This window comes from Camelina sativa, chromosome 4 (assembly GCF_030686135.1).
Source record: "Camelina sativa cultivar CO46 ecotype springtype chromosome 4, ASM3068613v1".
In the NCBI taxonomy this organism is placed as follows: Eukaryota; Viridiplantae; Streptophyta; class Magnoliopsida; order Brassicales; family Brassicaceae; genus Camelina; species Camelina sativa.
In genome coordinates this window covers 29,018,617-29,032,096 of record NC_141883.1, presented here as the reverse complement: position 1 = coordinate 29,032,096, position 13,480 = coordinate 29,018,617, and the positions used below count along the sequence as shown (strand labels likewise).

The 13,480-nt window shown below is 36.8% G+C and overlaps 1 protein-coding gene, 1 long non-coding RNA gene and 1 other non-coding gene across 4 annotated transcripts; 1 reads left to right on the top strand and 2 right to left on the bottom strand.

The window, feature by feature from the left end:
* Nucleotides 1-1,841: 1,841 nt before the first annotated feature.
* On the top strand, nucleotides 1,842-1,913 carry TRNAD-GUC (transfer RNA aspartic acid (anticodon GUC)). The gene has a single exon. It is a non-coding gene; the product is annotated as a tRNA-Asp (tRNA).
* Nucleotides 1,914-7,026: 5,113 nt separating this feature from the next.
* LOC104782445 (uncharacterized) lies at nucleotides 7,027-8,705 on the bottom strand. 2 transcript variants are annotated; one of them, XM_087511750.1, is made up of 7 exons: nucleotides 8,642-8,705; nucleotides 8,367-8,555; nucleotides 8,217-8,286; nucleotides 7,901-8,040; nucleotides 7,581-7,641; nucleotides 7,387-7,456; nucleotides 7,027-7,288 (listed from the first exon to the last, which is right to left on the bottom strand). In XM_087511750.1, the coding sequence occupies exons 2-6, from the start codon at nucleotides 8,505-8,507 to the stop codon at nucleotides 7,440-7,442; spliced, it is 429 nt and encodes a 142-aa protein (XP_087367876.1). In that variant the 5' UTR covers nucleotides 8,508-8,555; nucleotides 8,642-8,705; the 3' UTR covers nucleotides 7,027-7,288; nucleotides 7,387-7,439. The 2 variants fall into 2 exon arrangements, with proteins under 2 accessions (XP_087367876.1, XP_087367875.1); XM_087511749.1 differs by having other exon boundaries at nucleotides 8,367-8,674.
* A 2,961-nt stretch (nucleotides 8,706-11,666) lies between these two features.
* Nucleotides 11,667-12,729, bottom strand: LOC147946304 (uncharacterized). Its single transcript, XR_015596201.1, has 2 exons — nucleotides 12,347-12,729; nucleotides 11,667-12,086 (listed from the first exon to the last, which is right to left on the bottom strand). It is a non-coding gene; the product is annotated as an uncharacterized LOC147946304 (long non-coding RNA).
* Nucleotides 12,730-13,480: the final 751 nt, after the last annotated feature.

Genomic DNA, 13,480 nt, shown 5'->3' with positions numbered 1-13,480 from the left:
CCCCGGAATCTAAGGCCCAAAAGAGGGAGGCTAAGCCGACGGACAACGGATAAGTCCCCGGAGACAACTAAAACTTACAACAAGAGAAATTTAAAGCAGAGAACGAAAGAGAAACGAACCCAACAACTAAACCAGAGGCATACTAACAATAATAACAAAGACAAATACTAAGTCTAAACAAACAAACCGATCTTTTCTTCTGAAATTTCTGCGAATGAGCTATACCAATGCTGCCCACGACCAACACATTGATCACAACTGCTCCCTCCTTTCACATGAGAGATGATCTCTCCAAACCAAGAACCAAACTTCATAACCTGACAAGTAAAGGTTCAATTCAGAACCTCAATAAACACTTCCAGATGCGGCCGAGACGGTTGAAGCGTCAAGTAGAGCCTAGATAGAAGCCATAAAAAGAGCAATCCGACATCCTCCCGATTCGGAAACGCAGAGACAAGGAGCGGAACATAACTACTTCGATGAGCCTTGAAAACGAAACAAGAACAAAACTCATCTACAGAAGCTACCATCACCATCAACTTCTACCTACGAGCAGAAAGATCTGAAGCAGAGAAACCAAGCATAAACTTCGAACAACACAAACCTCTTCTTAGTAAGGAGACGAACTAGATGGGAAACTAAAAGCTAAAACCAGACAAAACGGATGAGCGAGAACAATGGCGAAGTGAAGTCTGCAAACAGAACACTCACAATCCAAACACGGCATCAAAACAACTTAGAAGCACATGAGCGGAAAAACAAATATGGGTTGTGAGCATGCGCAAAAACAAAAGCTTATCGCCGTCGATCTCAGATCCGGTACCATCCTCTTCGCAAGAGCCACAAACCAAGCAAATCTGAAACGCTCGACCGTTTCCGCAAGACACCCAAGATACAAGCTGGTTAAACTAGAACGAATCCCCAATCGAAATCCAAAAATTTCCCATAATCTTAAGATAAAACTAAAACAGTGCAAGAGAAGAAGGGAAACAGGGAGACCGAAGCCGGTGCTGGAGGAGCCACCGCACTTCGGTCTTAGATCTAAAAAACTTGAAGCGCCGCTGTGTATTAGGTTAGACGAGAGAGATAGAAGAAAAATAGAAAAAGCCAAAAAAAATCCACATGTAAAATGTTCTTATGAGATAAAACTAAATTTTCATTAGTTAATTAGGAAGGTAACAAAATAAAATAAAGTAAAGTAGTTAAATAACAGTGATGTGACAACAATTTTAAAACTTGGTTTGTATAACAATCGTCCAAATAATCTTATACTATTTCAGTCACATTGAGATTGCGATTGAAATAGCATAAGATTATTTGTACTGAATATATGAGATAAATGTACGTTTTTATGTTGTCCAGATTTTTTTGATAACCTGATATGGCCTAAAAAACTTTCCAAAATCAATAAGTTGAACTACTAAAATCAGAGCATCATATTCTATTCTTCCTCATCGTTTCCCTTGCCCTCTCTTCTTCACCCTTTTTTCCACATGTTGATAACGTCTGATGTAGCATAACAGTTTGTCTTAGGCCCTATCAGACTGTGTAAGCTTCTTTATAGATACGTACGTCTTCTTAAATGAGAGTCTGTATTTTATCGTGTCAACGGATTTTTAAAAGTATACAAACAAAAACTTATAAGACAATGAAATGAGTTCTTCGTAATATTATTGTTTAAAACTCTATTTTATTTACTAAATAAATAAATATTACGCTAACGATTCAAAAATTTTGATTTGATGAATTTTCTAATTTTCACTCTTTAAGACTTTCCAATATCAATGTGTCATTTTGTTCTCTTAGTACATTAAACTATTTTATTGAGTCCAGTTAACAAAGTCGTTGTAGTATAGTGGTAAGTATTCCCGCCTGTCACGCGGGTGACCCGGGTTCGATCCCCGGCAACGGCGTTTTTTATAATTTTTCTCCTTCTTCCTTTTTAACCTGAGGCCCAACATGGACTATTGGGCCGTCTCTGAGGCTGTCCTTATAAACGTTTTGTCGTCATTGTTCTTCGCTTCGCTCAGCAATGTTCGATTTCGTACTATTGGACTTTGATTACGTATATAAAATTATGAATATGATATAAAATAGTTACATACGAAACAGCATGATATTGGATTACATTTCAATTTTTTAATACAAAGACTTTTGGACAGACGTCGACTTCATTACAAAGAGACTTGCCTAAACTTGTTGCCTTTGTCGAAACATAAAGAACCAACATGTCAAAGCCATTTTATATTGACATTGGTTTCATCTTAATCTTTTTTTTTTTTTGTCAATAGTTTCATCTTAATCTTTTATACATTAAGATATACACTCTTTTTTTGTTTGTTTGTTACTTTCTCTTTCATATGATGTTTTTTAAGACATATATACAGTAAAAGGTTTATGTTATTAATATATAATTGTGAATACAACACCGAGTTATATACAAGTAGAGATCTAGCTAGGGTATTAGAGGGAAAATAATTACATTATACACTTTACATAAAGGGAAGATACGTAATATAAATCAGTATCAATCAGTGATTATGATTGATTCTTAATACGCCTCCTCAAGATGGAGGGGCAAGGCGTAACTCCAATCTTGTTTGAGAGAGTGGTAAAGTCCGTACGAAGTAGTGGTTCGGTGAGAGCATCAGCCAACTGATCCTTGGTATGCACATGAACAACTCTTAAGGCTCCCGATTGAACTTGATTGCGTATAAAGTAATAATCCAAAGCAATGTGCTTCATACGAGAGTGGAAAATAGGATTTTCACACAAGTAGGTAGCACCCTTATTGTCACAATAAACTGTTGGAGCAAGAGGTAAGCGGATACCAAGCTCCTGAAGTAGTGAACAAACCCATATAAGTTCGGAGGAGGTATTGGCGACTACACGGTACTCAGCCTCCGTAGATGAGCGAGCAACTCCTCTCTGTTTCTTCGAAAACCATGAGACTGGATTGTGACCAATGTAGAGGACATATGCATTGGTGGAGACATAATCATCAGAATCACCAGCCCAATCTGCATCAGAATATGCATGAAGAGACAAAGAGTTTTGTCGTTTGAGAAATATCCCATGCGTTAAAGTACCTTGAAGATAGCGGAGGAAGCGCTTGACAGCTTGCCAATGAGATGTTGTTGGAGAATGCATGTATTGAGATAATCTGTTCACGGCATAGGAGATGTCAGGTCGAGTGAAAGATAAATATTGTAAGCTGCCAACCAGACTTTGATACTTTGTTGCCGAGTTGAGCTGGAGCTTCGGAGTAGTGGCCATAGGAGTGTGAACCGGTTTGGAAGTAAGCATATTTGTGCGGGTCAGTAAGTCAATGGTGTACCGTAGCTGATTCAAGTGTAAGCCAGAGGGTGTCCGTGTAGTCTCGACACCAAGAAAATAAGACAAATCCTCATGATCCTTAACCGAAAATCTTGTGGCAAGACCATCAAGTGTACGATTGAGTAACTCATTATCATTCCTAGTGACAAATATGTCATCAACATATATTAACATATAGATAATTGAGCGTCCCTGCCGTAGAATGAACAAAGACATGTCTGCCAGTGAATTAACAAAGCCCACAGTGAGAAGATAGTTTCGCAGTTCAGTGTACCAAGCTCTAGGAGCCTGCTTAAGACCGTATATCGCCTTTCTAAGTTTACACACATAGTGAGGATGATCTTGATCAACAAATCCTGGAGGTTGCGACATGTAGACCTCTTCGGTGAGATGACCTTGAAGAAATGCGTTATTAACATCAAGTTATCGGATTCGCCAGTCACAGTTCAGAACAACGCAAGCACAATACAGATTGTGGTAGACTTAACTATAGGACTAAAAGTTTCAATATAGTCTAAACCGGGTTGTTGAGTATAACCTTTGGCAACTAACCTGGCCTTGTAACGACTAAGGGAACCGTCAGGATTGTATTTGGTGGTGAAGATCCAACGGCAACCGACAATGGTGACACTCGGAGATGGTGGTGGTACAAGATCCCACGTATGATTGCGTAGCTTAGCATTCATTTCATCGGTGAGAGGACGAAGCCAACGCTCATCCTTAATGGCTTGACTAATAGTGTGGGGTTCCGTTTGTGTTGAAGGAAGAGATGCCGTGTTGAAGGAAGAGATGCCGTTTGTGTTGAAGGAAGAGATGCCGTGACTAATAGTATGTTGGTTGGTGGTGGTGGTGGTGCTTGAGCATTGGCCGGAGCAGAGTGTGTGTTGGAGGAAGACGATGAATCGGAAGTTACAGATCGGGTAGGGGACGAAGGTGAGGTTGAAGAATCATTTTGGTTAGTGACTGAATTTTGTTGGTGGACTCGTGTTTGTGTTTGGGTCTGGTGAGAGTTATTTGGTTGTGGGACCGAATTTGGAGGTGGTTGTAAGGTATGGGCCGTGGGTTGCGGCCCATTTTCTGTGGGAGCAGTAGGCTTAGAGGAAGATGGAGAAGATATCGAAGAGGAAGAGATAGGAGACGAAAGACTTACCGGAGAGGGCGAAGAGACCGCCGGAGATAGAACCAAAGGAGGAGAGGCGTTGAGCGGCAAAGGAGTTGCTGGAACAGTGGTGGTATTGGCGGATGATGTGGATTGCGATGGAGATAGAGAGGGGTGGTGAGGATCTAAGCACGGGGCGAACGATTGTACGAGCGGAATGACAGATGCGGACGGTGTGAGACCATTATCAGACGTAGCAGGAGCAAGGATAGAACAGCGGAAGGGGAAGTCAGTCTCGAGGAATTGAACATGCCTTGAGACATAGACACGACCAGATTGAACATCGAGACAGCAGTAGGCACTTTGAGTTAATGAATAACCAAGGAAGACACACCGTTTGGAGCGAGCATCGAGCTTGTGACTTGTATATGGACGAAGCCAGGGAAAGCAAGCACAACCAAAAACTCGTAACTTGTTATAATTTGGTGGTACCGCAAAGAGTTTATGATAGGGTGAGATGTCGGACAAACTCGGAGTTGGGAGTCGATTGATGAGATAGACCGCAGTGGAGAAGGCATATGACCAGTAGCGGAGAGGCATGGAAGCTTGTGAAAGTAAAGCAAGACCAGTTTCGACAATATGACGATGTTTTCTCTCAGAAATACCATTGTGCTCCAGGGTATGTGGCGGGGTAGTGTAGTGAGAGATGCCATGGGAAGCGAGATAGCCACGGAGAGCGATATACTCACCACCATTATCAGAATATAAGGTTTGAGTCGTTTCCCAAAAATGATTTTCAACCAGAGGTTTGAATGCTTTGAACACACTCTGAACAACAGATTTGTTTCGTAGGGGATAAAACCATGTGTACCTTGTAAAATGGTCCACAAGTATAAGATAATACTTAAAATTGTCAACAGAGGCAACAGGTGATGTCCAAACATCAGTGAACAAATATTGAAGTGGTCGAACTGAGGTAATAAAAGAAGATGCAAATGATAACTTGTGAGTTTTATTAAGGAGACACTCCGAACAAGACAAAGGAGCTGAAGCAGAAGAAGACAATGGTAAAGAAAAACGAGAGACTATTGTTTGTAGCACCGAAGCGGACGGATGACCAAGACGGGCATGCCAAGAAGAAAGAGTCGTCTTTGGAGTTGGTGAAGCATAGAACGCAGCAGCTTGAGATGCGGAGATTGGCCACTCGTACAAATCATTTTTAGTTTGGCCTTGGAGTAACCGGACCCTCGTGCTGAGATCCTTCACTTGAAACCAAGCCGGAAAGAATTTAATGGAGACTTGATTAGCATTACAGAACCGGTAAACATAAATGAGATTTTTATGTATATTGGGAACACATAAAACGTTTTCCAACTCAAAAGATTTAGAAAGAGTAGAGAGGATTGTTGAACCCGTATGTGTGATGAGAAGACCAGATCCATCACCAATCACAACATCTTCACCACCAGTGTAGGGACAGTGCAAGGCAAGATTCTGCAGGTCAGAGGTGAGGTGATGAGTAGCTCCACTGTCCAGAACCCACAGATCAGCATTGTAAGGAGAACCAATCGCTAGATTGGCAAGGGGTTGCCATGGTGTAAACGGACTCTGCTGCGACAAGCAGGAGGAGGAGGAGTGACGCTGAAGTTGAGGACATCTCTTTGCTGAATGACCGTGAACATTGCACAGCTGACATCTACCTTGATAGGGGTGAGAACCTCGCTGATTGTTGTGAGAACCATTATTTGGTGAGTATCGCTGCCTGTTGTTGTTGGCATTGTGACGAGTGTAGTTGTTGTTGGAATTGTTGTTGTTGTTGTTGTTGTTGCGACGGTGGCAACGTTAGTCGTGACAAGAAGCAATGACGGAACCGCAGCCGAGACAAAGAGAAGACGAGCTTCTCGGTTAAGCAAGCGTTCATGCACATAGGCAAGTGAAGGTGGAGCATCACGACTCTCAATATGATCAACAATGAGACGATAGTCATCTGGAAGACCATCAAGAATGAGCTCAATCTGATCTTCATGATCCATCGGTTTGCCAAGGTTAGCAAGAGTGTCAAAATGAGTGGTAAGACCCTGAAAATATTCATCGATGGTACGATCAGCTTTCTTCCACAGTCTGAGCTGATCACGCAATTGTTGAACATGACCACGACTTGGCTGAGTGTAGGTCTCAGCTAGAGTTGTCCAGATCACAGCGGAGGAAGTAATCCGAGAGAGAAGTGGCTGCACGGAAAGGGAGATAAACCCCAAGAGGGAACTATACAGCAGATTATCTTGACGTTTCCAAAGATCAAACTCGGGATTGGGTAGCGTGACGTCGTTGGTGGTGGTAGTGGCAGATGGAATCACGATGGATCCATCGAGATAACCAAGCAAACCATAGCCAGAAACTTGGAGTTTCCACATTAGATAATTTGTGGGAATGAGCTTGGTGACATTGGCCATGTTGATGATAAGGAGAGAAACATTATTGGAGGTGAGAGTGTCGGTGATGGAAGGAGAAGCAGATATAACTGCAGAAAATTGAAGGAAAAAAAAAATTGACGACGGAGAGAGTTACAGATCTATGGATCGTAGACTGTTTGATACCATGTAAAAAATTTATGTTATTAATATATAATTGTGAATACAACACCGAGTTATATACAAGTAGAGATCTAGCTAGGGTCTTAGAGAGAAAGTAATTACATTATACACTTTACATAAAGGGAAGATACGTAATATAAATGAGTATCAATCAGTGATTATGATTGATCCTTAATATATACTTTCACAAGTTTTTTAGTTTACATTTGTAGATATAATATATTTGGATACGTCAACTTCCATATTCACTTAATTAAGGTCCCTGCGAGTGAACGGTATCAAAGAGATATTACTAACTGGAAAACCTGTGAGGCATACGCAAGTATCTATGATGTTTATATATGCTTATATGTACCTTACCAGTTACCACTTACGCCGTTATCGATCGTGCTTCATCAGCTAGGGTTTGCTAATTAGTAATAAAGCGATCCTGCATATTTTGATTTAAAAGATAGTATATAGAAACGATCAATCATGTAATATTAGTATATCAAAAAAAAAAAAAAAAAATGAGAGACTGCATTTATATAATAGAAAAAATGTTGTTGTTTTACCATCCCACCAGTTTCCTCTTGGAGCACTTTCAGAATCGCCTTCCTCTCCATCTTTCTTATACTGTATAATTCAGAATTAGCTAGATTATTAGAGTTAATACAATGGGGCATTTGCAAAAGTAGATGTAGACTTAGATATATTATATCCAAATGAATATATACTATATGACAAAACGTATATAGCTCATATATCCACTTCCGTTTTGAAAACGCAATTTTCTTGTATTATGTGAATTCTCTGCTTGGAAACCTAATCCGAGTTCTAGTGTTTTTGTCGATATGCAACAAAAATATTGTGGTAATGAAAGTGGGGGACTTACAGCATCAGGGTTGGTAGTTGAAGAGGAATAGTTATCTTGGCCTCCATAGTATATGGATGAGCTCAAGTTGCATGGTGGTTGTGTTTCTTCATTTTGGTAACTCTTTCTCTCCTTATTTTTGCTCCTTTCTCCTCTCTCATCTGCACCCCATTATCCACATTTCTCACTTTTAATAACTAAGCGTTGTGTTATGTACTTCATTCTTAGTTTTAGCCTTTAGGTGTAGTAGATTAATTTTATTTTATTTTGCTATAAAAAGATTAATTTTATTTAAAAGGACTAACACGTCCAAAACTCTTAACTAGAGTAAACTCACTTGGAATCCCCAAATTTGTAGGTGGATATTTGGCAGCTCCATTTCGACTTGCCAAGTTTGCTTGCGTCTCCTTGAGTTGAGAACAAAGGAAATTTCTGTGAATACGATGTATATCTTTTATAGAATGATGATGATGATACTGATTCATACCGTTGAGGTTGGTGGGAAAATAGAATTGAACAATCCTGTTGTTGATGATGAAGAAGACGAAGGAGAGACTCTTGGACCGAAAAGATGATCCAAAGATGAAGAAGATGAAGAGGAACCAGATACTGACTTTTTCTTGTCCATCACCGCAAGCTCTTTTTAACTTTATGTTTTTGCTTGCGTGTGTGCGTACTAATGTGTTTTATATGCTAAAGGATTAGTTCTTTGTAGCTAACTGATATATGTTCAAATGATAAAGGAAGGAAACGAGAAGTTACCTTGAGAAGTTGTTTGTGTTGGGAAGGTATGGTGGGACTTACTCACTCTCCTATGAGCTTATTTATAGACACTGTTAACCACTTGCACACCTTTGACTGTATTTGAAGGAATATTAAGAAACCATTATTCTAATTTCGTTTGGGTAATTCCGTGCCATAAAAGATATCCCATTTCTGGAAGCATTTTATGATTGACATTAAAATTGTTTGATTATCGATCGGACTAATCAACCAATTAATCGCCAATCAAGACACTTGCTGAGTGGCTGTATACATAAAATAAAAATTCGTAAAAAAAACTTTGCTAATTATGTTAAGGGGTAGACACCAATATTGATGGTTTTACAAATGATCTATTATTAGTGTACGAATAGCTTTTAAATCTCATTTGAATATTATTAAGGCTAATTTATTCATTTTGTATTCTTAAACACAATTATCGTGTCCTTTAATTCAAAGTAGAATATCCCAAATTTTACAAAACTTTCCATTCTGAATCTTCCACATGACATATATAAGACAAAGTAATTCTATCTTGTCTTAAATTAAAATCAGTCTGAACTCTCAAATACAATATACAACAATAAATCTCTTGGGTGTGATAATCAAATTGAGGCTTTGGGTCGACTAGGAAAATTTCCTATGGTTTTTGTTTTAGTACTTACATTTGCATTTGCACTTATGAAAACTCAACTTTTAGTGTTTTTATCAAAGATCTTTTGGAATTTACAAACGGACATTGAATTGCTTTTATATTGAAGAGATTATGAAACTAAACCTTTAATCTCTTTGTCCCAAAAAAAAAAAAACCTTTAATCTAAAAATATATAAATTAGAAATACATTTCGCACTCCGGTTAAAATCAGGTGATGATGTTTAATTGAAAAAGGAATACAAACTAGAAGCTGTGCTTAAGGTTGAGGAAGCCTAAGGCGAACAAAAAGTGAGTTCTTCTACATATACTCGTCGTCATAAAGCCTAAGTCATAGCATTTAACACTACGAGAAAAAACCCAATATTTAGACCATATACAAAGAATAAACGTTTTGTGAATCTATTGAACGAAATTTAACCGTTTTCGACATACCGATATCAAGATGGACATGGAGGAATTTTTTTTTTTTTTTTTTTTTTTTTTTTTTTATTCATAGAAATGCAAATGTAAAAGCTGATTGTTTGGCATGCCATGCGCGCACATCTCCGCATAATATTGTATCTCCGCATAATATTGTGTATGTGACTCAGCTAATCTTTTGTTAACATTAAAAAAAAAAAAAAGAACTTAACCGATAGAACATAATGTCAATACGTGTGATGGGTATTTGTCCTAATATTCTTTTTTTATCGATTGTTTGTTTGACTATGCCTTTTTAAACAATCTCTGCAAATATACAGCGCATGCATGATCCGTTGTATCATTATCTAACAAACACTTAGAATTATCAGTACAATGTAAATTAAATCGAAGTATAAACCATTGGTATACGCTACTCTTACGCAAGGAATAATTCGACTGCAAAAAAAGAAGGAAAAATGTAAAAAGAAAGATTGAATGGGATGAGACGTGTCCTTCATGGGGCTTGAGGAGCTTATGACATGTTCACCATCATCATCACATATCATCCATTTGTAACTTTCTCAACTAATGGACACCATTGACATCAAGAATGTCAAAAAGACTTTGATATAGAGATAGGGATTAAAGATGAGAGAGAGGCAGCCTTTTGAAAAGAGGATTAGATCCCTTACCAGACAGTCAATGAGAGCCATAGCTTGAGGGTTAAATTAAAGAAACTCTTAGCTACAAATGCTCTCTGCTCCCCAACCTTGGATCATATATATACTGTTTGGATCTTTTATTATGCTTAGTTGACATTGCATATATTTTTCGCATGGTTAGGATCCTTAGATACATTGCACATAGTAATTGTAGTAATAAGTAGGATTCGGACTTGGGTATCTTTTGCGCATATCTTATTTTGGCTGGTTGATTGATAATGTATAGTAAGTTGATATTCTCAATTTACAAGTTAGAAACCTGTCTTTTATTTCGAATGTTTTTATATTTGATATCTATGTTAGACGTTTTTTTAGGCTACATAAATTATTTATATTGCTTAATTTATCAGCATTTTCATATTTTGTTGGTACACATTTTTTTTTTCAATAGAAATAGTATACAAACTTGTAAACGAGCTATAACTCATAAATAAATAACATATTCAAACCGAACATTAGACCTAGATGATCCCGATTTCTCCATGAATAAAGAACACATACTTTCTTTCAAGGATGATGCCATAATGGCCTTCATCACAGCTTTCTCATCCATTTTATCCGTTTAAATTATTTTAGTCGAATTGATGTAGTAAAGAAGAAATATAATATGCGGAATAAATGAGTATATCGAGATATACAGAAATTTAAGAAAACACAAATTAATAGATAACAAGACCTAAACAGTATAAAACAAAAAAAGAGATGACAAAACTTTAGTGTTCCTTGTGTTTCCCTAAAGCTCAACAAGAAGCACTTGCTCCTTTTTTTTCTTATCCAGAAAAGGAATCCTATACGTGTACCCCAGTGGATTATAAGTTCAAATTCAAACATTTGACGACATTGCATTTGTAAAAATGGAGTTCATTTTCTAGTTGATTATACACTACCAAAGTTGACATGTATAGTTACTATATATTTTGTAGATATAACAAATATTTTGTAGCAAAAACATATTTGTTACACTTTAGTTACAAATAAACTTAGTAACTATATCATCGTAGCAAATTTCTACATCGTAACTCTTGGTGGCAAATTTGCTACACAGTTAATTTGTATTCATTCCTACTAATTGCTATATATATATTTGTAACTAATTTTGACCAATAAAATGGTCGAGAATACTGACCAAATGGTCAAAAATTTATGACCAGTATGGTAGTCAAAAATAATTACGACAAAAAAAAAGGTCAAAATCTCATGATGAATAAATTAGTCAATAATTATCGACCACCTGATTGGTCGAAAATTTCTATATTACTGACCCAAATGAGGTCGAATACTTCATATTATAAAATGGCCAAAATTGGTTTTTTACAAAATTATATTCAAAACTGAATTTTTTCTTGAAAAGAAAAGTCAATACATACTAATTATCATCTCCATCCAAAGCCTCAACACTTGGAGGAACCAAGTAGGGAAATTGTTTGAATAACACTATCCTGAAATAATCAATCTCTTTGGCTTGCCGTGCTTGCGCTTTTGCCTGCTCAGCCTGCGCTTTAGCTTGTTCTGCTTGTGCTTTCTCCATTTCTAATATCTTTAAGTTCGCAGCCTTCAACTCTTCTTGCATTACCAAATTAGAAGTATCTGAGAATTTAGAGGAGGATTTGTTTAAGTGTGGAAGACTACCGAAGCGAAAACGACTTCCTATATTATCCTTAATCTCCTGAAAGATAAAAAAAAAAAAATCAATTTAGCAAGGTGGCATTCCTAAATGTAAGCGTACATACTTGTTAAACGGAAACATGATACATTATCTTTTCCAAAAGATTACAATCAAACCACATACAGTGTTAGGTTCTTGCTAAATTTTTATTATTTACCTTTATAATACAAACTCATCTTTCCAATGAATTTTGTTTCTTAAGCTAGATAGATAATTACACTCACAATGACCCATAATTTCTTATGTAATATTTTATTTACCTGGAAAAAAGCTCGTTCATTTCAGATTGGGAAAGCGAGTTAGATTGTACCGATCCATCTTGGGTCTCTTCAGAAAAATATTTTCTTCTTTCTCAGCGATCCTTAGAAATTGGAAAGTGAAGAAACAATAATAATTGGACTCTCAAAACCCATAATCGTCCCTCCAAGCATCGAGAATTCAGAGCAAAAATCAATCTTTCCCTTTCTTTACAAGCATCGACAAATCAATAGTCAAACCCCCCCCCATCGAGTCTAATCAAGTTTTATAATAATTGGAACAATCATAAATTCACAAAATCCATCTTAGTCAAAGAAATTGAGACTCAATAGAGAAACGTCCAGCAAAGAAATTGAGAGAGTGAGAGGCATCGTTGTTGTTTTGTTCTTGTATTGGTAAGTCGGCGTCTCAAAGCAGATCTAGGTTTAGTAATTATGTCGTGAACCTAATTACTAATTTTCGACCAAAATAATTGCTCAAAAAAAGTTTTGACTAATTACTGACAGTTTTAACTTTTTATCAAAATTTTGTCGAAATTTGGTCACAAAATTCTTTGACCATTTATGTTGTCAAAAATTTGGTCGAAATTTAGGAATTCTTTTGTAGCTAAATTTGGTCACATATTTTTGCTACGAATTTGTTACATTTACTGTTGTGTACCACAATGCTACAATATTTTGTGTTGCTAAATGTGTAACATTTTTGCTACAATATTATCTATGTTAGTATTTGTAATTATATAGCTACATTTAGTAACCAATTAGCTACAATACCTATTATCTTACATTTTGTCACTAATTTGTAATATTTTGTAGCTATTATTTGTTATTCACTTTTTTGTAACAAATTTTTGTGGCTATATGATACAAACCTACTAGTGATATGGCTATATTTAATACTTAGGGTTAGGACAACCTAAATAGCCTAAATAATTCACAGCTCTAGTTAAGTAATTCATGTACATATATATATATATATATATATTTTTTTTTCACTTTCTTGGGTTAAAGGGAATGAAATTGAAGAACATCTATGTTTTGTGTTCATTGACCAATTTTTATTTATTTTATAGTTTTCATGAAATCGTCTTAAACTTTTTTGGGCTGGGCTATTATGGCAAACGTTTTAAATGAAAT

What these genes read in the sequence shown, in the direction of transcription:
- LOC104782445 (XM_087511750.1), bottom strand. Translation starts at nt 8,507, where the DNA reads ATGGACAAGAAAAAGTCAGTATCTGGTTCCTCTTCATCTTCTTCATCT. An exon ending in TACAAATTTGGGGATTCCAA is followed by an intron (nt 8,041 to 8,216) that starts GTGAGTTTACTC and finishes AATGGGGTGCAG; the next exon opens with ATGAGAGAGGAGAAAGGAGC. An exon ending in CAACTACCAACCCTGATGCT is followed by an intron (nt 7,642 to 7,900) that starts GTAAGTCCCCCA and finishes TGAATTATACAG; the next exon opens with TATAAGAAAGATGGAGAGGA.